This window comes from Calcarisporiella thermophila (genome assembly GCF_041956535.1).
Source record: "Calcarisporiella thermophila strain CBS 279.70 unplaced genomic scaffold VTP21scaffold_20, whole genome shotgun sequence".
Taxonomy (NCBI): Eukaryota; Fungi; Calcarisporiellomycota; class Calcarisporiellomycetes; order Calcarisporiellales; family Calcarisporiellaceae; genus Calcarisporiella; species Calcarisporiella thermophila.
Genome location: NW_027192210.1, coordinates 273,097 through 292,354, shown reverse-complemented (window position 1 = coordinate 292,354; position 19,258 = coordinate 273,097). Strand labels below are relative to the sequence as shown.

Sequence of the window (19,258 nt, the reverse complement as noted above, 5' to 3'; positions counted from 1 at the left end):
ACCATAACTTCCTCTATTACATGTCTTTTTGCTGCGAGGGTAAACCTTCGTCCTTTTTTCGCAAGACGAAATTTAGGATTTGCTTCACGAGCCCTGTTTTCACCACCGACGGAAGCGCGTCAGGGTTGTGGACTCGAGGATCGAAATGGGGAAGTGCATTATCATTTGCACTTAATGAAATGAAATATGCAAATGGCACGAGCCATACACACAATCCAAAGAAGGAGGCCACCTCGCTAAAGCTGTAGTAGTGGCTGGTGAAATACTTGAACCACATGAAGTGATCGGCTAGAGTGAAGACTATGATGTTGAGAGAAAAGAGCAATCCCGAAGAAAATCGTTAGTAAGTATATCAACCAGGGGGGAAAAACCACGAGGATGGGATGGTGTACCGCAACTAAGAATAAACGCCGGGCTTGACAGTTTGATGAATGGGAAGGTTCGTAGGTTTAGGCTGTAAACTCCCAACGATAATAGTCCAAACAACACGTTAAACGTGGGCAAGCGGTCGGAAATCCAGAGAATCACATGTAATGCTGCGATAGTCTAATAGTATAACCCCAGTTAGATTCGGCGCGTGAAGCGTCCGGGAAAATATAGCCCGTCTACCCATGTAATCCACGTAATGACTTTTTTGGTCATCACCGTATACTCTGAAATCCAAAATCACGATCATAAAGCATAAGTCAGCCTTATGAAAAGTTTCAAAGAGATTATAAGAGTGTATTCACGCGATCTAGCTTACCCTCCACTAACTCTGCAAGATAGTATAGCCCGCAAGCTACCACCGAAAGTAAAAGGGGTATTCTAGTTAGAGATGGTTCGCAAACCAGTTTACAGGTACAATACCAAGACTAAGTGTAGCGAATAAAAATGCGATCCCCAGACCCGCGTATGCTAATAAGAACATTAGTCCCATGATGATTATATGATGATAGGAGAGACGGCAACAATTGATTATATGATGGGTTGATCGGGATATATAATATTACGCGCTCAGCTTTGAGAAAAATGGAGCACAGACAGATATGGTGGCTTATGAGCCCCTTTCCCCTTTTTTAGTGACAAGATATACTTGTAAATTGGAGTTGACCTTGACAAGGGTTGAACTAGAGCAAAGGCAAATTTTCTGGCTGAACATATATACGAAAAGATTGATACAAAAGAATCTCTTCATCAAAAGCTTTAGTTTTAGACTTTTAGCTAACAATTTCCCCCAATCTATTCACTTTAAACAAGAAGGGTTATCAGGATATAATAAATAATATAAAATAATGTATATAGTCTCTGCCGTCTGTCGTATAAGAGCGATATATAGCATAGATTTAAGCAAATCTAGTGCTAAATATACTGATGATGCTCCATGCTAAACCGTCCCCGCTCTTATTGAATAATACTTTTGATAGTCAACCCTCGCCCACAAATAACACTCTCCTCTCAATAGTTAATTTAATAATCCCTGAAATTTATTCCATCTTTCACTAGCCGCTAAACCTTATATAAACTGGCGTCTATCACTAAGATGCCGGGCTAATCCTCTTAGCAGCCCTTCACAATAGGTAGCGTAAATATGGGAGTATCTCCGGTTTTGTATCATCTAGTATCCAAAGACTCTATATGAAAAGTTTTGCCTTCCCCAAGGTCCCTAATAGTCATAACCAAGATATAGGCTGCATAGCGAATGGGATAACACATGAAGCCTCTAGGATAAGCTTAATTTATGAATAACGCCGGCGAATATACAGTAGATCTTGGCAAATTTTAATGAAAAATGAAAGCTGCCATCAACAACCAGTGCTCCAATGCCAAGACATGTTCAGATATCCTCCATAGTTATTCCCATGCATTCGAAACGATGCAGGAGGTTGAGTGATTCATTATAGCACTACGCAGATAATTTTTTTTAGCCCTACTAGATAAAAATATTGCATTTAGAGATAAGCTGTTAAAGTACAGTAAGGCCGACACCTGACATCCATTCTTACCTGTATCGATAGTCGCATCGCAGTTACCATCCTGGTTTTCGGTATGCATAGTTGCCTCCCAATGGACGCATTCTTTAACCCGCATCTTTGTAATCAGTTCAAAGAATCTTATTCTATTAAAAACCTAGATAACTAGGATTCCAACTCATGCAGCAAGCGGCATCGTGCCCATATATTGCCTAAGCAGCAGGACTTATCTTTGGGGATCTACTATGATTGTTATTCCATCCTTACTCCGTGTTGGCTCAGGCCTCGTTCCTTACCAACACAGAGCCGGAGGGCTGGATTTTTTGTTATATAGTCCAAATTGCTGGGCATAGTCAGGGAACCTGCGGCTTGACCTTTGCTCTATCGGAGCATATGACTATGAATCAGAGCCACCGATTTCAGAGAGCAGTACAAAAAGATTGGGGCAAATTCTCACTTGCTCTTAATAGATCTGGTTGCATTCTTAATTTTAATGGCGGATAACAATGAGAAATCATTGAGCTCCATCTCCTTTTCGTCCAACTCCAAGGCCTCTCCCACAGCTAAGAAGCGCTCTCGACGGACGTCGAGCCGAATGAGCTGGGACTATGCCCTCTTTCCCTTCCTCGGCATCCTCGGGCTCACCTTCGGACTCTGGCTGGTAGCCGCGGAACGGTACTGGCTCGCCTTCTCGTGGTTTGCTTTGGTATTCCTCCTGTTGGGGGGTGGCCTCATTGTCTATCTCTCCTTCAAGATAGTCAACTTTGCTACTCCGCTTGTCCTCCGCGTGCTCACCACGGTAGCCATGGTGGTGACCCCCATCGCGCGGCTCTTGTCAAGGGTGCCCGTCATAGCAGAGATCTCAGGATGGTTTCTGAGAATCTTGTTCTTCATTTGGTTTATTTTGCTCTTGACAGGCGATGCCATGGTCCGGGCGGTGCTGAAGCGGTTTGTTGGACACCACGCCCCGACTGGTCGGCCCTTTTCTCTCGTCAATGCATGTGACACGCGATTTCAGCCTCTAGGGCTTTTCGATGATTCCAAGGCCGCCCTGGAGGACGAGGAAATAGCCAACGAATTTGCCGAAGCGGCCCGATTGGCACGTCTCGAAGGAAGCCATCTAGTGCCTCGAATGCCATTTTACTCTCGTACAATTGCTTTCACGCTGGCCATGCTCTCCAAATTATCGTATGAAGATCTTCCTGTGATTAAGTATGAATTGGAGCGCCATGGTGGTTTTGATATGTCGACACTGAAGCCAATTGCCTACAAGAATACCTGTGGGATCATCGTGGAGAAGGGAGACGACATCGTGCTTGTATTCAGGGGGTCGCAGCCCCTAAATTTGCAGCACCTTTCGACCGACTTGCAGCACCGGTTGAAGCCGCTGGTCTCCCCCTATCACGGGCAGATGGGCAGAGTCCATGGTGGCTTCGACCAGGCCTTGGGTGAGCCGCCGGATCCGTCCAAGGTGACCCCACGCTCCTCCACCCTCAATATCGAGCTCTCCAACACTTCCCTTCAGCGAACCATCAAGACAGCTTTGCGTGCGACCGTGCAGCTCATCGAGTTTGTCATTGTGAGCGTGTTACGCCACGTCCGCGAGCCGGTTGACCACCGCTTTCTCGGCACGGAGGTGCCCTGGGAGAGTGCCTATGCACAGGCTGAAAACTGGATCCTGAACTTGGTGGAGCGAGATTACCCGGGTGCTACAGAGCTGCTCCACGACAATTCCTCTTCCGATGACGAGAGCACAGGAGGCGTGATCCTCGGCAATGGAAACCATGCATACTATCGACCGCGGCGCGGATCGATCCGGTTCGACCGAAGGCGCGGCAGAAAACGGTTGTATATCACGGGTCATAGTCTGGGTGGGGGATTGGCAAGCGTGTTCGTAGCGAAAATGGTTCAGTATAACAGCCCGCTCCTGGATATATTTGAGGGTCTGTATACGTATGGTCAACCGAAGATCGGCGATTTCGAGCACTCAAGGTTAGCATCAAGAAAAGAGGATGACGGGTGTTGCCTTGGTTGCCTCTCACACACTCTCTTTCACTATTAGAATATTCGGACGGGCCCTCACCTCCAAATTCTTCCACCATGTCCACAACAATGATGTGGTCGCACGCGTCCCCGCATGGTGGAGCTACGCCATCCCTCCGGGCACGCTCGTCTTCATCGATAGCGCTCGCAACATCACCCTTTATCCTCCCGACCCAATCACTGATGAGCCGGTTTCGCCCCGCGGCATCTCCTATCTGCACCCCTCAGGCCTCTTGAACCACCATATTTTGCTGCGAATGCCTCAGGAAAGTTGGTTGCGGCTGGCGGAGCGCCTGGTGTTTCCGTTTTTCTTCAACGACCATTTACCCTGCGAATATGTGGAGGCGCTGAGAGTGGGTCAATTACGGTGGCAGCTCTCCTCGAAGATCAAGGTCGGGGGAAGAGAGGACGAAGGGGGGCGGACAATACCTGTGTATACATCCGACGGAGAGAAACTGAAATAGTGTATTCTTTCACAACATTCCACGCGCTTTCGATTTTTCCTTGTTCGTATTCTTCCCATTTGTAAGATGCTTCTCTCTTTTCTTACGGTTTGGTTCCTCTTCTGTTTTCCTCCTTTTCACTGCACCATTTTTTTATTTCCTGTTTAGAACTTTGGCCTTATGGTTATTTAATTCCTTCGTTTAATATCTTTAGTGAGATTGGATGCAATTTCTTTCTCTCTTTCATTTCTCTCTCACCCCCCATCTCCCACCCCTCTCTCATGTTGTATTCCTCGTTTTTCTTTTTATGGCCAAAGTACAGGCTCTTTCCTGTTTTTGGCTTTTCTTTTTATATCATGTTTGATAAACTTATACTTGAGCTGGATGAAATAGTGTTGCCGGGAGAAGGCAGCTGTTAGAGTGATTCGAAGATAAATCACATAAAAACAAATGAGAATTATTATACTGCGGAAATAAAATATAAACTCGAGAAAATAAAAATAATCAACTAAAACACACAAGTACTCAGCTAGCTAGCGGTTCGTAAGCAAACATAAAATAAAACACACATAAAGAAAATAAAGCTCGAAAAAGGGGACAGGAAGAGAGGAGAGGGGCAAAGGTTGGCCTACTCTTGGTGCTCCCCTTCGCCTGCCTCCTTCTGCTTCGGCAATCTCAATACTGAAAGCTCATCCTGCAGGATGCTTGTGCTCGTTCTTTGGACTCCGTTGCGATCTACATAACTGCGGTACTGGATCGGACCCTGCACACAAACCAATGCGCCCTTCTTCACCTTATTGGGCAGCCACTCAATGGCCGCTTGATTGAAGTTGACTATGTGGTGCCATTGGGTCGTCTTGACCAAATTGCCATCCTTGTCGCGATGCGTCTCAGAGGTGCCGACAGTGTAGGTCATGTACTTGCGATCACCCTCAGGAAGCGTGTGAACCTCGGCATCGGCGCCAACATATCCAACCAGAAAGGCACGGTTGACTGCGTAATAAAAATAGAATATTAAAGAAGGGTGAGCATGATGAAGAGGCAAGAAAGAGCAGCAATGGTGAAATTACCATTGTTGGATCTTGATGCAGTTGTTGAGAATGCCTACAGGACAAAATTTATTAATACTTATCGGTAGATTGAGAGATTATTGCTCAAAACTCAAAAGACGCGCCGAGATTCAACGTCAAAAACAAAAAGAAAATTATATTTACGCGTGTGTTGCGCATCAGTAAATTACCAAGGCGGTGAGTCAAAGACATCGTATCAATGAGGTATGATTCGAATCCTTTAAGGGTAATGAGGTGTAATCTTGCAATGTAAGGTGATTGAAGCAATAAAAAAAGTTATAATATAGATATATTTATTTTTATTTTTTTTTTCAAAATTGAATTCACAAATCAATAGTACATGGTTATTTTTTTGCTGATCGAACATTGCTTTGACCGCGCCACTCATTTAGCTTTTGGAAAATTGCGAGTGCTGGAAGAAAGGCAAATATTGGATAGCTCCAGCGCATACGGATGGCCTCGAACACGCGATCTTCTGCCACGAGGTCTCTCCGATCTCGCTGGACCCGCGCAAATGCCCTCGACAGCACCAATGGAAATAAGGAGAATGAGCCCGTTCAAAAAGCACCCCGGCGATCCGCGCGCCAGCGCTTTCTAGCCAATGAAGCGGACAAGGAGAAGAAGGAGTTGCTGCCGGAGGATGTGATTGAGAAGATCTTGGGTGAAATGAATGCAGAAAACCCAGAGCGTAAATATTATGCATAAAATATTATAGCATATATTTACGATACTTTGTCTGATCATTTTTCTTTCTCCTTCATATATTTGGAAGTCAAACCAAATCAAGCATCAAAGACGCCCAAAGATCTATCCCAAGGAGTTTCTAGCTCCTTTGGCCGTGACAAGACGAATCTCCTGCACTCCCAACAACAAACCCCTCGCCAACTCAATCCCATCCCTAACACACCGCTTACCACCGACCCATCTTCAACTTCTATGCCAGTTTCCTCGCGAGCTGATTCCCCACTCTCGCTCTCTTCTCTCACTCCGACCTCCTCCGACGCTTCCGAATTGACTCCGCCCCCTCCGTCCCTTCGACTCGAGTCGCCTCCACCGAAGAAAAAAGGTCGACAGCGTGCTCTGAAGACGGACGATCTAGTCGAGATGCTGCCACGACGACGAAAAGCCAATGGGAGCATTTTTGGCGAAAGCAGCCATGATGAGGGCGAATCGGATGGGGAATGGAGGTCGACCAAACGACACGTAGCCAGAGGGAGGGGAGAAAGAGGAGGAGGGAAGAGTGGACCGCGGGGTAAGGGTGGGGCGAAAGAGAAGCGGACCTTGGTGAAGCGTAGGCAGGAGGCGAAGCCCAAGTCAAAAACAAAGCAGAAGGAGGATGGGCGCGATGAAGGGCTCGCAGCCGGGCATCAAGGCAGAAAGGTAATCTAGTCCACCCTTTGTAAAGCGATGACGGCCAAGATTTCATGGGTCCATTCATTATTCTTAGATTGCAAGGAATAAATTTGCTGATGTGAAGCGACACTTTGAAGAGATCGACCAATTCGACCTGGCCACGGAAGAGGTCTAGCTAGAACAGCTCTCAGATCATATAAATTTAGGCACGCGTTTTTGCTCAACTTCTTGATCATTTCTATATTTTATTTCATATCACCATTCACTCCTTCCCCACTATGTTATGTTGCTCTTCTCTTTTTCTCCACCTCTATTAGTGTACATTTGAACTTATGTCTCGCTCTAAACCCACCTCCGTGTATATCATTCCATATTATATGTAATTGTCCAGGTTGTGTCTTTACTCTATTAAATACCACTGTGCTGCTCAAGAGTTGAAAACGCGTGAATAGAGGATATCATGACGTGCTTGAAGCATGTCCAGCACAGGATTCACCTGACAAGCCTCCTCCACCGGTGTATGCATCCACCGCTCAACAACTTGCTCGGCCCAAGCTTCTGTCTCCAGAAGCAGCCGCTGGGATTCATATGGGCCCACGATATTGAGTCTGACGGCGGCTGAGTACAGGGAGCGCGCGAATAGGAAAATAAATAGCCGTAGGGTTTCGTCGAGGGGTACGGCAAGGCCCGCACAGACTAGCCCAAAGCAGACGGGAAGATGACCCGGAGCTTGCTCCCTGCGAACAAGAAGGCGGTAACGAGTGATCAGTGCTTCATGAGGGGAGGAGGAACTAGCGAAGCATTTAAGGTAGAGGGTCAGCATAGCTGCTCCTTGGGCCAGAGACGCTCTTTTCGCCACCGCATTATTTATGGTGGCTTCGAATTCTTTGTCCAACTGGGTCCAAGCGTTCAAAATCTCCTCCCCATGGGACTCATCTCCGTTTGTGTTGATGCGATTCGACAGATGCCAGCTCTCCCTCACGAATGCTAAACTCCCTGATGCGCACTGTTCGGCTGAGGCATTGACAAACTGGCGTAAGTCATCAGTGGAGCGAACAAAGCCAGATTGATGTGCGCTTTCAAGCCCTGCTGAGGCGACAAAACCACCGGTCGGGAGGGCAGAATCGGCAAGGAGATGGAGGAGCCAGCTCTTATTCATCAATCGGAAAAGGGTATAGTGTAGGAGAAGAGGAGTTAGGAAGTTTCCAAAAAAAGCGGTCACAGGGACGCCGTGATCAAAAGCTTCGTTTTTCCTAATATAAAACGGCGGTTTTCTCGGACTATCTGTCTCTTGAAAAGTAGCCCGCCGCTCTTGAATTCATTTGTTGAAATCATTCGAACCATTTCGCAAGGTCCTACTATTTAAGCCATGTTGCCTCAGTCTATCATCCGCGCCACCGCCCGCTCCTCACTACCACGCTCCTCCGCTCGGTTTGCCTCTACCTCGGAGACTTCCGCAGCTCGCCCCAAGGTCGGCGAACAGTCGGCACACCAGACCAAGGGCCAGGAGCAGCAGCGAACCGGGCCCAAGTCGGGGGCCATTGCTCTGCTTGCGGCCGTGGTTGCTGGAGCATATCTTTATGCCAATAAGAAGAGTGCCAATAGTATGAAATCGGATCACTGATGAACATATGCAGAGCGGCAATGCTTGAACTTTTTTTATATTTATTTTGTAGGTGTGAAGCAGAGCACTAAAACGGAGGAGATCAAAAAGGCTGAAGGCTAAGGGAGCTCCAGTCGAGGTTCTGGGTTGAGGCCGGGTCTTTATCTCTTTATTATTTTACGTTCCTACCATCTTGTGGTTTTTATTTCTTGTTGGTTTCTTCCAAGGGTGCAACCATTGTAAAAAATATACAACACTGAGGGGGGTTGCGAATATTCATCGAGCCCTCGAAATACTTTGTAGTTCTTAACACGAATCTTTTCTTAAATCACCTGAAAACCAACGCCATCCAACCATTGGGCCAATATAGGACGAAAACTTTCTTTTACAAATGTGCAAGACGTGTTGATAGGCTGAATCCTGACGCCTATCACCACAGCCGGCTGGCATCACCGCGTCCCGCCTTTTCCCTGTCCTTGCCTCGCGGCAGCGACGATGCCGAAAAGAGCCTTGGCTCAGGCCACCGCCATTTCAACGCATCGTCAGGGCCCTCTTCGATTAGGGAGCCGGACGAGAATTAATCTCGCGTCCTTCCGACTGAATATTAAAAGGAGAGTCATATGAGGGGGGCAAATCAATGCAAGGCCCGATGCTGACCTCTTAATTAAACTTCATCGACCAATCGGCACGCGTTAAAAAAACGCGAAAATTAATTTTTTTCTGCCAAATGGAGGCCTCTCCTCCTTACTCTCTTCTCCTCGTGCAAGGGAATATTTATCCTTCCACACGGTCATCGGCCTCCCTTGCCCATTTCTCCTTTTCCTGTTCCAATTCTCAGCAAGAGAGTGAAGAGATCCGCAGCACTCGCATCGACTGTTGGATATCGTTTTGTTTCTATATGATCGACATCGTTCACTTCTTGGCTTTCACTCTCTAACCTTGAGACAGAATGAGTCTAGCTGGGCGTCAGGTGAGTATAGCAAGACACTTTGTTCGCGGACCATGGGTCCAATTAATCTCGTCGCTTTACCTGCTAGCCGCACGTTCGTACAGCAAAGCAGTTCTCCACCGATGAAAATACTACCGCTGTCCCCATCAGTAGATACAATAAGCCCGAGTCTCGGATACCCATAAGAAGTCGAGCCAGTATCTTGGAGCATAAGAGCAATGCAAAAGTAAATCACCAGTGCCTATGTACTATTGGTCCCTACCGCTGAATCCCATTTTTTCTTAGGACATCCAGAAATCCAGTCGCCAGCCTTTGGCGGTTCGTCCGCTCCATCCCAAAATAGCCATAAATGGGATGGCCGTCACCACCACGATCACCTCCACCATTTCTAAAAGTTTGGTTTCTGCGCCTGCACCAGCTGGAGCGATAGCCCACCAAGGTGTCAAGCGTAACAGGCAAGAAGATGCGGAGGAGGAGGCGGTGGCGGGTGACCTTGGATTTCATGCCAAAAAACCAAAGAGTGAGGAAAGGGCTGCGGCCGAAGGTGAGGAGGAAAATCGAGGTTGGGAGGATTTGGATGCGGACGACTGGGACGATCCGCTCATGGTCTCTGAGTATGTAGTAGAGGTGTTTGGCTACATGAGGGAATTGGAGGTATATATGCTCTGTTGCTGGTTAAGAGGTGGTGTGGGTATAGTTTATTGAGTTTCTTTTTCCTTTTCCCCTCCCCCTCGATGATGTAGAAGGAGATGCTGCCTTCGCCGGACTACATCGAGCACCAAACTGACTTTTCGTGGAGCGCGAGGAAGGTGTTGGTGGGGTGGTTGATTGAGGTTCATGCTAAGTTCCATCTCCTCCCGGAAACTCTTTATCTTGCCGTCAACATCGTGGATCGCTTTCTCTCCAATAAGACCGTCTCGCTAGCAAAGCTCCAGCTTGTTGGCTTGACGGCCCTCTTCATCGCGTGCAAGTACGAGGAAATCTTGGCCCCCTCCGTGCGCACCTTCTCGTATATATCCGATTACGGGTGCACCTGGCAGGAGATTCTGCGTGCGGAACGATACATGCTTCAAGTTCTGGGCTTCAAGTTATGTTACCCGAATCCGATGCATTTTCTTCGGCGTGCAAGCAAGGCAGAGGGGTACGATCTGGAGACCCGCACCTTGGCGAAGTATCTGATGGAGGTGCCTCTGGTGGACCACCGGTTCCTGGGCCTTCCTCCCTCGCTGATGGCGGCGTCGTCCCTCTGCTTGGCCAGGCGGATGCTCAGGCGGGAGGGGTGGAATAAGAACTTGATCCATTATTCGGGGTACACGGCAGAGGAGCTGACGCCTTGCATGGACCTGATGCTAGATTATTTAAGGCAGCCGGGCAGGGAATGTGGGGCTCTATTTCGCAAATATCAGAGCAAAAAGTTTTTGCGAGCTAGCGAGTTTGTGAGGAAGTGGGTGAGGAAACACTACGACGAGGAGTAGGGGCGCGGTTTCTTCTGCTTCTTTGGTTTGTATATCATTTTTTTTTTTCTTTTCATTTCTCAACTCTTTTCTCTTGATTTATTCTTGCCCGTTCTTTTGTTGAGGTCTTTTGTTCGGCATTTTGATCGCATCTTTCTATACGAATTCTATTTCTATGCTGTATTTCTCCCTCTCGCTTCCCCTCTTCTCCTCTCTCCCCTTCACTCTTCCCCCACTGCAAAAATCAATAAACTTGGTCATGGTGACTGAGCAGTTTCGTTTCGGTTGCGTCACAATTTATTTTCCTAATATGGAATAATGATCCCATTAATGAAACGGATGACACTTATTTAGAGAAGATAATTTTTTTCTTTTTTCCAGCAGACGTCGCCTGGAAATGGCCATGTACACATTAGGCTCATTACCTCAGTCGTATATGAATATGGATGCAAAGCCATCAGAGAAGTCGGCTCACTCCATGTTTTCGGGATACCCCACTCCGCTAACGGACTGCATGCCAGCTCGCGAACCCCTTATTCCGACCCTAGACCCCGCACTTCTCCAATCTCTCACCGAAGCTCTCCCCACTTCTCCATTTTCCTCGCCTCAGCAGCCGGCGGCCGAGTCCACAATGCCGAGCAGGGCTGGCTTCACCGACTTAGCAGCTTCCCTAACCACGCCGAAACAAACCATAGCTAGCGCCCGAGAAGGTCGCTTCCACTGCTCTTTCCCTCAATGCGGCAAGACATTTGTCCGCAACTACAACCTTATCTCCCATCTTCGCACGCACAATGCCGAGCGACCCTATGCATGCGAATGGCCAGGCTGTGAGAAGCGATTTTCTCGGATGCATGACCGAAATCGGCATTCTAAATTGCACACGTATGTATTCTAACCTCTTGTGTTTCTCTACATCCTGTGTGTGTGGGTGGGTGGCTGATGATTCTTGATGGTTAGGGGAGAGAAGCCGTTTGCGTGTGCAAGATGCGGGAGGGCGTTTGCGCGCGTTGATGCGCTCTCCAGACACATGCGGTTGGAAAGTGCCGCGTGCAAACGGAAAAAACAGACGATATAGGGATCGCCTGCATTTCTGTGTATATAAGCTTGTACATGTTTTTCGTCTTCTCCTATCTCCATTGTCTTCCACTTTATCATTGGCGCATGTGCATATGCTAGTGATTTAGGCTTTTGTTCCTGTGAACCCATTCTAAAACTCTCCGCTCCACAATCAGATCTATTTGTTGCTCCGTGTGTCCGGCTCGTGTGACTGCTTGGGGAAAAAAGAATGTCCCTACTCAAACATCACCCCACCTTTTTTTTTCTTCTTCAGCTCGAGCTTAAATACCCTTCACGAAAACAGTAAAGAAAAGTCTCCCAAAATTTCATAGCTTGCCTGTCAAACCACCTCAATTATGTCTCAAAGTAGTGCTTCACCCTGCTCTTATTTCAGGAGGATGGCCATATTGACCGTTTTCTTGTTCCGTTATGTTAGCGGACGACAAGAGCTTCATGAAGCTCTTCTTCAAAATGGCTGAGGAGGAGAGGAAAAACATAACCCAAGAGGACATTGCCATATTCATGTAAAGTGCTCCCTTGCCCTCTTGCTAAGGGCCTGTTTTTTAGGTTTTTTGCTGCTCACCCTCCCGCCCACTCTCTTTTCCGCTTCTCGCGACGATAGGAAGTTCACTTCTATGCAGTTTACCCGTGAGGTCTTTGCCGTCTACTATATTTATCAATATCACATCTATCGGTAAGTGACCCGGCGTTGGTTTATTTAGCTCGTAGCAAGGTTCTAGCGGCTAAACCTAATTGTCCAGTGCGCTTGAGGAAGAGCTCGACCGACACCAAGAGCATCCCTGCATCAAACCTCTTTACTATCCGTATGAACTCTCACGCGTGGCTCAGATAGAAAAAGGTTGAAATCCCCTTCTGCCAGCTCGCCTCTCCCCTTTTTCTTCAGCTATTTTTTTTTTGTTTCTAACTCGACTTTCGGCTTCATTTCAGACCTCGAGTTCTATTACGGTGACAAATGGAAGGAGAGGGTCAAGACGATGTCTCCGGCAACGGAGAGATACGTTGAGACCATCCATAAAGCAGCGGACAAGGATCCCTCTTATCTGATCGCCTACATCGTGATCCGTTATCTAAACGATCTCACAAGTACGTCTGAAATCTTTGACTATTATGGTAATGTGCTGATAACGCATATCGAATCTTTCGCTCTTATCGCAAGATGGACCTGCCCTTGCAAAGCGTATCTCCAAGGCGTTCGGCCTTCCTCCGCCCCCCACCCCTGGGACCCTCATGTACCATTTCCCACACATTCCCAATCTCGTCGCGTTCCGTAAATCTTACAGCGAGACCTTGGACACGCTACCCATGGATCGAAATGCAGTGCTTGAGGAGGCAAAGTCGTCGGTGCTCTTCACCGTGGCATTAATGCGCGATTTGCAAGTGGAAGAGGAACGGCAGCTTGGGGTAAGAAGGGGGCTCGGTCGGGGTGCCATGCTACTAAATGGATGTAAGTTGGGGAGGGAGGGACGTGTGATCCATCGAGAATGACTAACAATGCTTTTTGCTTTGCTTTTTTTTTTTTGCTTTTGCTTTTGCGTCTGCGTTTGTATGGGTTATGCTCCGGCTCAAGTGTCCTTGATGGTGGACTTATTGGGCGAGCGCTTGAAGCCATTGCAGGAGAAGACGCCCCTATTCATAGCCATAGGGGCAGGGTTGATATTCTTGTGGCGCCATAGCGATAGAATTATGGCCTATTGGTGGAGCTAGCCTTCGCGGCCGCGGGGGCTTTTTGTGCCCTAGGCGACACGGGGTGCATCCTGTGGTAGGAGGAGAGGGGGTGGAGTGGATCGGGTCGGAGCCAATCCCTCCTTGAATTGTATTGAGAGAGAAGATACTATGTACAATTGACAATGAAGATAAGAACCAAGCTCTAATAAAAATCATACAAATATCGCTCTATGTCGAATCGTAAGCTGCGGGCGAGCTGTCGGACGAGCTCAAAGCTCGCGTTGCACTTGAGTTTCATGGTGTCAAGTCTGTCCATGCTGGTGACTCTGATTAGAAGGCGGAGAGAGACAAGAGAGGATATCTATGCACAAGCGCCACGGTTGAGAGGTGAATAGGGATGGCTTCTTGTGTTTGCAGACGGGCTTACCTGTGTTTGGATGTCGACCGTGTTGTCAATCGGGTCCTCGATGATGCTGTAGAATATGGCAAGCATGCGCTCCACCGGAAAAGCTTTTGGACCCAACAGCTGCTGTCTCAGCTAATGAAGAAGAAATCCGATTAAACACACGTCATTCCGGGGCAAGAGGGGGAGAATTCAAAATGCACCTTTCCACCGGTTTGGGGCTCCTTTCGCTGCTTCCCCTTCCCCTTCCTTTCCTCTCGCCCCTTGGCAAAGTAGCGCATGTCCAGCCGCGGGGGATTGTAGGAAGCGATGTAGGAGGAGATCAGGAGGAATTTTGTGTAGTAGGGGAGTTCGACCCCCGCTAGAAACATGGTCATCGGAAAAGAGTTAAGGCAAAGCATCCTCGACGAAAGAAGCAGCTCGAACACTCACACCCAGCATTGGCCGCCGTTACCTCTCGAAGAGTGGAGGAGGGTGCATTGGGCGGGCGTTTGACCCACTCGGCGCTGGAGATTTCGCGGAGATACAGCTTGTCGGTCGCCTCCGCGAAATATTCCTGTGCCATTTTAAAGAGTTTGATATGCTCTGTTTTCTGAACTAAAAGGTTTGGATACAATTGGTTACGGGGGAAAACAACCGAGTAGCGTAAGACCAATCCTACCCCGGGAGTCCAGCACCGGTTGCACGTACACAGGAAAGAGCAAGGCGACCAAGTGTCTCAGTTCATTCAGATCCTTGCAATTCTTGTGGAATACGTCGTACACCACATCAACAAATTGCAGGAAGAACGCTACATCCTGGTCAGGAGGGCAGTCTTTGGCGAGGATCTGTGCAATATCCTGCTTGGTGTAGTCTGTGAAGTGCAAAAGGTAGGGCTCATAGGACCCGGTCTTGGCGCGGAACTTTTCCCAGACGACTGAAGAGATGAGGATGACGCAGAGGTTTTTCCCGGTCTAGTGAAGGGGGGGGGGGGAAGCAATAAGTACATTGTTGAGATAGCAACGTGGAACTCAGTGTGCGGGATCCGCATGCGAATATACAATACCAGTTCCGGAAGTTTAAGAAGAGCGGGCAAGAAGGTGGGTGCCATATCTCTCAAACGCTCCGCTCGATCAAACACCAAGTATCGTGTCTCGACTCCATCACCGCATGCATCTTTCAAGAATCTTACAAAATCGTCGAAATACTCGCATCGGGTGTATCCACAATAGTCGTTTTCATGCCGGGGTTGGGTTCCCGTTAACTGGTTGAGTGCATGCTCGTAGATGAGGCGCGGCGTGTGACGTTCTATACAGTTGATAAACGCGAATTGGTTTCGAGGAAGCGAGCGTGCGAGAAGGTGTTTTAGAACCGTGGTTTTGCCAGAGGATGAGTGGCCGTAGATAAAAATGGCGGGTGGAGTGACATCCGATGGCTAAGAAGAAACATCGGTCACGAAAATATGGGAATGCATAAATAGAAAGAGCTCCACCATTACCTCTCCTAGTAAGCGGTGCAATGTCTCAATCTGCTTAGACCGCCCAGGAAACAGTTCATTTAGCTCGTGGATGAGGGCGTCAGTCATGACGTCTAAACCTATATAGCGGCCGTTTCAATCTGGATCGAAGCCAAAATTTAAGCTTGACAAGTTTCAAGATCTAAAGCTTTTTACGCGTCTTTTTTTGTCTATGGAATGGGCAAGCCACCGTTATTTTGAGTTAACATTTTGTATTTCTTTATTCTAAACGCTATTCCATATTTCCAACTCGATTACATTTTTGTTCTACCCCATCTCTTCTCACCTGTTTTTCCCACTAATTGCTGTTACTTACCTTCGCGGCTCTTCAATCTTCCGATTCTAAATCCCCCTGGGAGGGAAACTATACTTAAAGCGTTACTAATCATCATGGGCTATGTTGAGACGTTTATGGTAATACTCTATTCTAGATGACTGTTAGGATTTCAGGCCTAATGGGCCTCAGCGTGTCTGAGAAGAAGAAATGGAGGATGGGCAAAACATTCATATTCCTCTACTCACCCACTAATTCCTGTATTTTTTAGACGGATCGGCCGAGAGATGGCCTCGAGCCGCTCCAGTCTCGCCTACGCAAGGCAAAGATCCTCCATGAAGAGCTGGCCAACTATTTCCATGAACGTGCTCTCATCGAAGAGATGTATGCAAAATCGCTCCAAAAGCTTGCCAAAAAATCCTTTATCACTGATCGTGGCGCGCTCGGGACGTTTGCCACGATTTGGGATTTACTGCACAAAGAGATAGGGGAAATGGCCAATGTCCACACGCAAATGGGGAAAATGATCATGGATGAGGTAGAGAGATCATTAAGGGCCCAGGTAGGGAATGCAGAATGGGCAGGATTGAAAATGTACGATTGTGCGACATTTTCTCTGGTTAGAGAGTACGATGACTGGCTAGCCAAGGTTCAAAAGGTAATAATATTTGGAGCAGCAGAGCCCAGAGGTCACAGCTTGGGGCTTTTTCCGTTCTGCTTATGCCCTCGCCTTCTAACTCTTCCTCTCCCCTCCCCTCCCCTTGCAAACACTCACAGCACCAGAAGGCGCTTGATAAAACGGCTAACTCTGCGAAGCATGAGGCGGCTAGCCTCAAGCTCTCCAATTCAACTCACAGCCTGCAAGGGGTTCGAGATTCATGGAGCGCAGAGGCCCCGCTTATCCTTCAAAAATTCCAGCTAGTAGATGAGGCACGGCTCGCGAATCTTAAGGAGATGGTGGAGCGGTTCGAGCAAATTCAATCCGAACAGTTGATGAAGCGTATTTCGGTTAGTTAGTCCGCTTAGCCGTGTCCACGTGCATCTATGTTGCTCACCTTTCTTCCCCTCCTCTCCCCCTGGTTACAGGCGGCCGACACGATTACCTCGGCACTCCTCGAGTTTGACATTCCAGCCGAAATTGAGAGATTTTGCTCCTCGTTCGACGCCCTCCCCAGGCTCCAGCAGTCCCAGTCGATGCCACACTCTCCCCCCCAATCGCTCACCCCCTCGACGTCCGAGGACCATGTCAAGGAGCGCTCTGGCTTGAGGAACGCGCTAGGCACTTTCCGCCGCCGGAGAAAGTCAACCTCGACCCAGTATACCTCGATGAGCGATCACTCGGGTGGGCACGATTCCTCCCACGCAAGGATCGGGGGGTTCACCGCCATGCACACGAACGATGAACCAGAGCAGCCTCCTTCTCTCTCGATGCCCGCTCTGGAAGATGCCACCGCGACGGGGGCAGAGCCATCGGGCGAAACGGCCACGGCTTCCGCCGGGGCTTGGGACGGCCCAGAGGCGACGGAAGCGAGGGCCCCCTCCCTCCTCCACACCCCAGGCGATATCCCCCGGGTGACGGTGGATGAGGAGGGATACTCGATCCCTCCTCCCTCGGCGGATCGCAAGCCCTGGGACCACGCCTCGCACATCGGAAGCGACGGCGATGGCGACGACGAGTCCGACACAATGAGCCTGGGGATGGGCGGGAGGATGCGGGTCGAAATCAAGCCGCAGGTGACGTCCGAAAACACTGACGATGCGAGCAATGCGCTAACACGCGTCAAGTCCATGCTTCAGGCCAGCCGCTCGCCCACCGTCAGCAGGCGCAGAGGCCGACGGGATTATCGGAACACGGCCAGCTTTATTGGCGACACATCGCTGGTCATCAGCCCGGGGATGTCGATTACGGATGGGAGCGGGGGGTCCGAGAAGGAGGCGGCGGGCGGGTTGGCCCCCCCGTCGCCGTTCTCCTATGAGGCGCCCGCCTCGCTCGGGAACGGGCCGGCGGGGGCTGGCCCTGCTAATGGCCACGGCCCCCACGTGGGGGGCGTCGTGGTTGGCATCACGGAGACGGTGAATCTGCTGACGACGGAGGATGGGTCCGTGTCACGCGTGCTCGTCACGGGCGAGGTGAATCTCTCTGCGGCAGAGCCGGTGCAGTTCCGCCTCGACGCCGCGGAGACCGCCCTGGACAAGATCGTCCCCAATCCGGCGTTTATTGCCGAGGCGGGCGACGGGTACCAGTTCACGCCCCACCCCGCTGCGGGCCTGCAGGCCGCGATCAAGTACCAAGTGCACGCCACCCCTGACCACACCGATCCCTACCTGCCCATCGAGATCAGGAGTATTTGGCGGTGCGAGGCGGGGGTGACCAGCCTGCTCGTTGACTGGAAGCTGCGTCCCGACTGGACCCTAAGCGAGCTGGCGTTCCTGGTGCCGGTTGACGGCGGGGTGCAAAAGGGGCAGGTGCAGAGTCGGCCCCAGGGGGTGTGGAACCCCGAACGACAAAAGATGCTCTGGCGCGTGGACACGGCCGAGCTGACCGAGGGCCGACTGATGGCGCGGTTTGTGGTGGAGGGGCAGAGCAAGCCTGCGCCGATTGCGGTTAAGTGGGCGTCGGCCGAGGGGAGATTGGTGAGCGGCGTGGCGGCCGAGCTGCTCCGGGGCGGAGACGGCGAGAGCAGGGTGGAGAGGCGGGTGGTCTCGGGCAAATACATCGTCGCCCCCTCCGATCCTAACAGTGGCCCGCCGCCACCCAGTGGTGCTCCTGCCGCCGCGTCCCCCGTTTCGACATGACGTGGACGAGGCCGCGCTTGTTTTGGGCTTATTATGCGGTGGCTGGTTAAAGATTGCCGTTTTGTTTTTATTCGTCTTTATTAGTTGTTATTAGTCTTCGATCTAATTGTTTCCCCCCTCTCCTTCCCTTCCTCCCCCCCCCCCCTCCATTTTCTCTATCTTGCCTCGTATTGTTACATTCAGTTTTACCAAGCGGCTCACGTTCCTTTGAAAAGCAAACCTTGTTACTTTGATTTTTTTGTTGTCATTTCTTGTACTATTAGGCGTGGAACGGCCAATGGGGGGCAGGGCTCTGTTTGTAGCAGGGGGCTCGGGCTTTATTCTTTGGCAAGCCCCCCCTGTGACTAGCTTCTGGTGAGCCCCGCAGGCCCTCCCCCTTCTCTGCGTGGCCGTGTCGAGGGCTTGCTGCTCGACTTGGGGTGTTTCTTCCTATTGCATCATGAATAAACCGGCGCAATGTTCTTGCACGCGGGCAGGCCTATTTATAACCCACACAGCATGGATGGAGGATTCAGACCGCGGGCGGGGGCGAGGAGGGGGAGTGGGCGGGCGGGGGGACCGGGATCGGAACCGAGGCCCTTCGCTCGCCCGCATTTCTCCCGAGCCTCTGAGAAAGTTTTTCGTGCTATCGCCCATTATCTGCTTTATCTCAAACTCGCGCGAGAAATCCTCCCTCTTTGA

The 19,258-nt window shown here is 49.7% G+C and overlaps 11 protein-coding genes across 11 annotated transcripts; 7 read left to right on the top strand and 4 right to left on the bottom strand.

Moving 5' to 3' along the window:
• Nucleotides 1–16: 16 nt before the first annotated feature.
• VTP21DRAFT_4894 (uncharacterized protein) lies at nucleotides 17–919 on the bottom strand (the record flags this gene model as incomplete). The annotated part of the gene is made up of 5 exons (XM_069395355.1): nucleotides 17–300; nucleotides 393–546; nucleotides 610–653; nucleotides 746–781; nucleotides 850–919. The coding sequence occupies 5 exons, from the start codon at nucleotides 917–919 to the stop codon at nucleotides 17–19; spliced, it is 588 nt and encodes a 195-aa protein (XP_069248510.1).
• Nucleotides 920–2,445: 1,526 nt separating this feature from the next.
• On the top strand, nucleotides 2,446–4,459 carry VTP21DRAFT_4893 (uncharacterized protein; the record flags this gene model as incomplete). Its single annotated transcript, XM_069395354.1, has 2 exons — nucleotides 2,446–3,944; nucleotides 4,015–4,459. The coding sequence occupies 2 exons, from the start codon at nucleotides 2,446–2,448 to the stop codon at nucleotides 4,457–4,459; spliced, it is 1,944 nt and encodes a 647-aa protein (XP_069248509.1).
• Nucleotides 4,460–5,066: 607 nt separating this feature from the next.
• Nucleotides 5,067–5,700, bottom strand: VTP21DRAFT_4892 (uncharacterized protein; the record flags this gene model as incomplete). The annotated part of the gene is made up of 3 exons (XM_069395353.1): nucleotides 5,067–5,431; nucleotides 5,509–5,542; nucleotides 5,653–5,700. 3 exons carry the CDS (start codon nucleotides 5,698–5,700, stop codon nucleotides 5,067–5,069), a joined length of 447 nt encoding a protein of 148 aa, XP_069248508.1.
• A 261-nt stretch (nucleotides 5,701–5,961) lies between these two features.
• Nucleotides 5,962–7,036, top strand: VTP21DRAFT_4891 (uncharacterized protein; the record flags this gene model as incomplete). The annotated part of the gene is made up of 3 exons (XM_069395352.1): nucleotides 5,962–6,196; nucleotides 6,281–6,888; nucleotides 6,956–7,036. The coding sequence occupies 3 exons, from the start codon at nucleotides 5,962–5,964 to the stop codon at nucleotides 7,034–7,036; spliced, it is 924 nt and encodes a 307-aa protein (XP_069248507.1).
• A 252-nt stretch (nucleotides 7,037–7,288) lies between these two features.
• VTP21DRAFT_4890 (uncharacterized protein) lies at nucleotides 7,289–8,020 on the bottom strand (the record flags this gene model as incomplete). Its single annotated transcript, XM_069395351.1, has 1 exon — nucleotides 7,289–8,020. The coding sequence occupies one exon, from the start codon at nucleotides 8,018–8,020 to the stop codon at nucleotides 7,289–7,291; it is 732 nt and encodes a 243-aa protein (XP_069248506.1).
• Nucleotides 8,021–8,230: 210 nt separating this feature from the next.
• Nucleotides 8,231–8,587, top strand: VTP21DRAFT_4889 (uncharacterized protein; the record flags this gene model as incomplete). Its single annotated transcript, XM_069395349.1, has 2 exons — nucleotides 8,231–8,465; nucleotides 8,538–8,587. 2 exons carry the CDS (start codon nucleotides 8,231–8,233, stop codon nucleotides 8,585–8,587), a joined length of 285 nt encoding a protein of 94 aa, XP_069248505.1.
• An 826-nt stretch (nucleotides 8,588–9,413) lies between these two features.
• VTP21DRAFT_4888 (uncharacterized protein) lies at nucleotides 9,414–10,888 on the top strand (the record flags this gene model as incomplete). Its single annotated transcript, XM_069395348.1, has 4 exons — nucleotides 9,414–9,434; nucleotides 9,502–9,639; nucleotides 9,699–10,067; nucleotides 10,157–10,888. 4 exons carry the CDS (start codon nucleotides 9,414–9,416, stop codon nucleotides 10,886–10,888), a joined length of 1,260 nt encoding a protein of 419 aa, XP_069248504.1.
• Nucleotides 10,889–11,264: 376 nt separating this feature from the next.
• VTP21DRAFT_4887 (uncharacterized protein) lies at nucleotides 11,265–11,942 on the top strand (the record flags this gene model as incomplete). Its single annotated transcript, XM_069395347.1, has 2 exons — nucleotides 11,265–11,749; nucleotides 11,825–11,942. The coding sequence occupies 2 exons, from the start codon at nucleotides 11,265–11,267 to the stop codon at nucleotides 11,940–11,942; spliced, it is 603 nt and encodes a 200-aa protein (XP_069248503.1).
• Nucleotides 11,943–12,279: 337 nt separating this feature from the next.
• On the top strand, nucleotides 12,280–13,429 carry VTP21DRAFT_4886 (uncharacterized protein; the record flags this gene model as incomplete). The annotated part of the gene is made up of 6 exons (XM_069395346.1): nucleotides 12,280–12,289; nucleotides 12,360–12,447; nucleotides 12,546–12,617; nucleotides 12,685–12,782; nucleotides 12,872–13,027; nucleotides 13,101–13,429. The coding sequence occupies 6 exons, from the start codon at nucleotides 12,280–12,282 to the stop codon at nucleotides 13,427–13,429; spliced, it is 753 nt and encodes a 250-aa protein (XP_069248502.1).
• Nucleotides 13,430–13,811: 382 nt separating this feature from the next.
• On the bottom strand, nucleotides 13,812–15,576 carry VTP21DRAFT_4885 (uncharacterized protein; the record flags this gene model as incomplete). The annotated part of the gene is made up of 7 exons (XM_069395345.1): nucleotides 13,812–13,970; nucleotides 14,037–14,147; nucleotides 14,216–14,373; nucleotides 14,445–14,609; nucleotides 14,674–14,965; nucleotides 15,058–15,426; nucleotides 15,490–15,576. 7 exons carry the CDS (start codon nucleotides 15,574–15,576, stop codon nucleotides 13,812–13,814), a joined length of 1,341 nt encoding a protein of 446 aa, XP_069248501.1.
• A 321-nt stretch (nucleotides 15,577–15,897) lies between these two features.
• On the top strand, nucleotides 15,898–18,577 carry VTP21DRAFT_4884 (uncharacterized protein; the record flags this gene model as incomplete). The annotated part of the gene is made up of 4 exons (XM_069395344.1): nucleotides 15,898–15,921; nucleotides 16,053–16,439; nucleotides 16,559–16,789; nucleotides 16,868–18,577. 4 exons carry the CDS (start codon nucleotides 15,898–15,900, stop codon nucleotides 18,575–18,577), a joined length of 2,352 nt encoding a protein of 783 aa, XP_069248500.1.
• Between the last annotated feature and the right edge of the window lie 681 nt (nucleotides 18,578–19,258).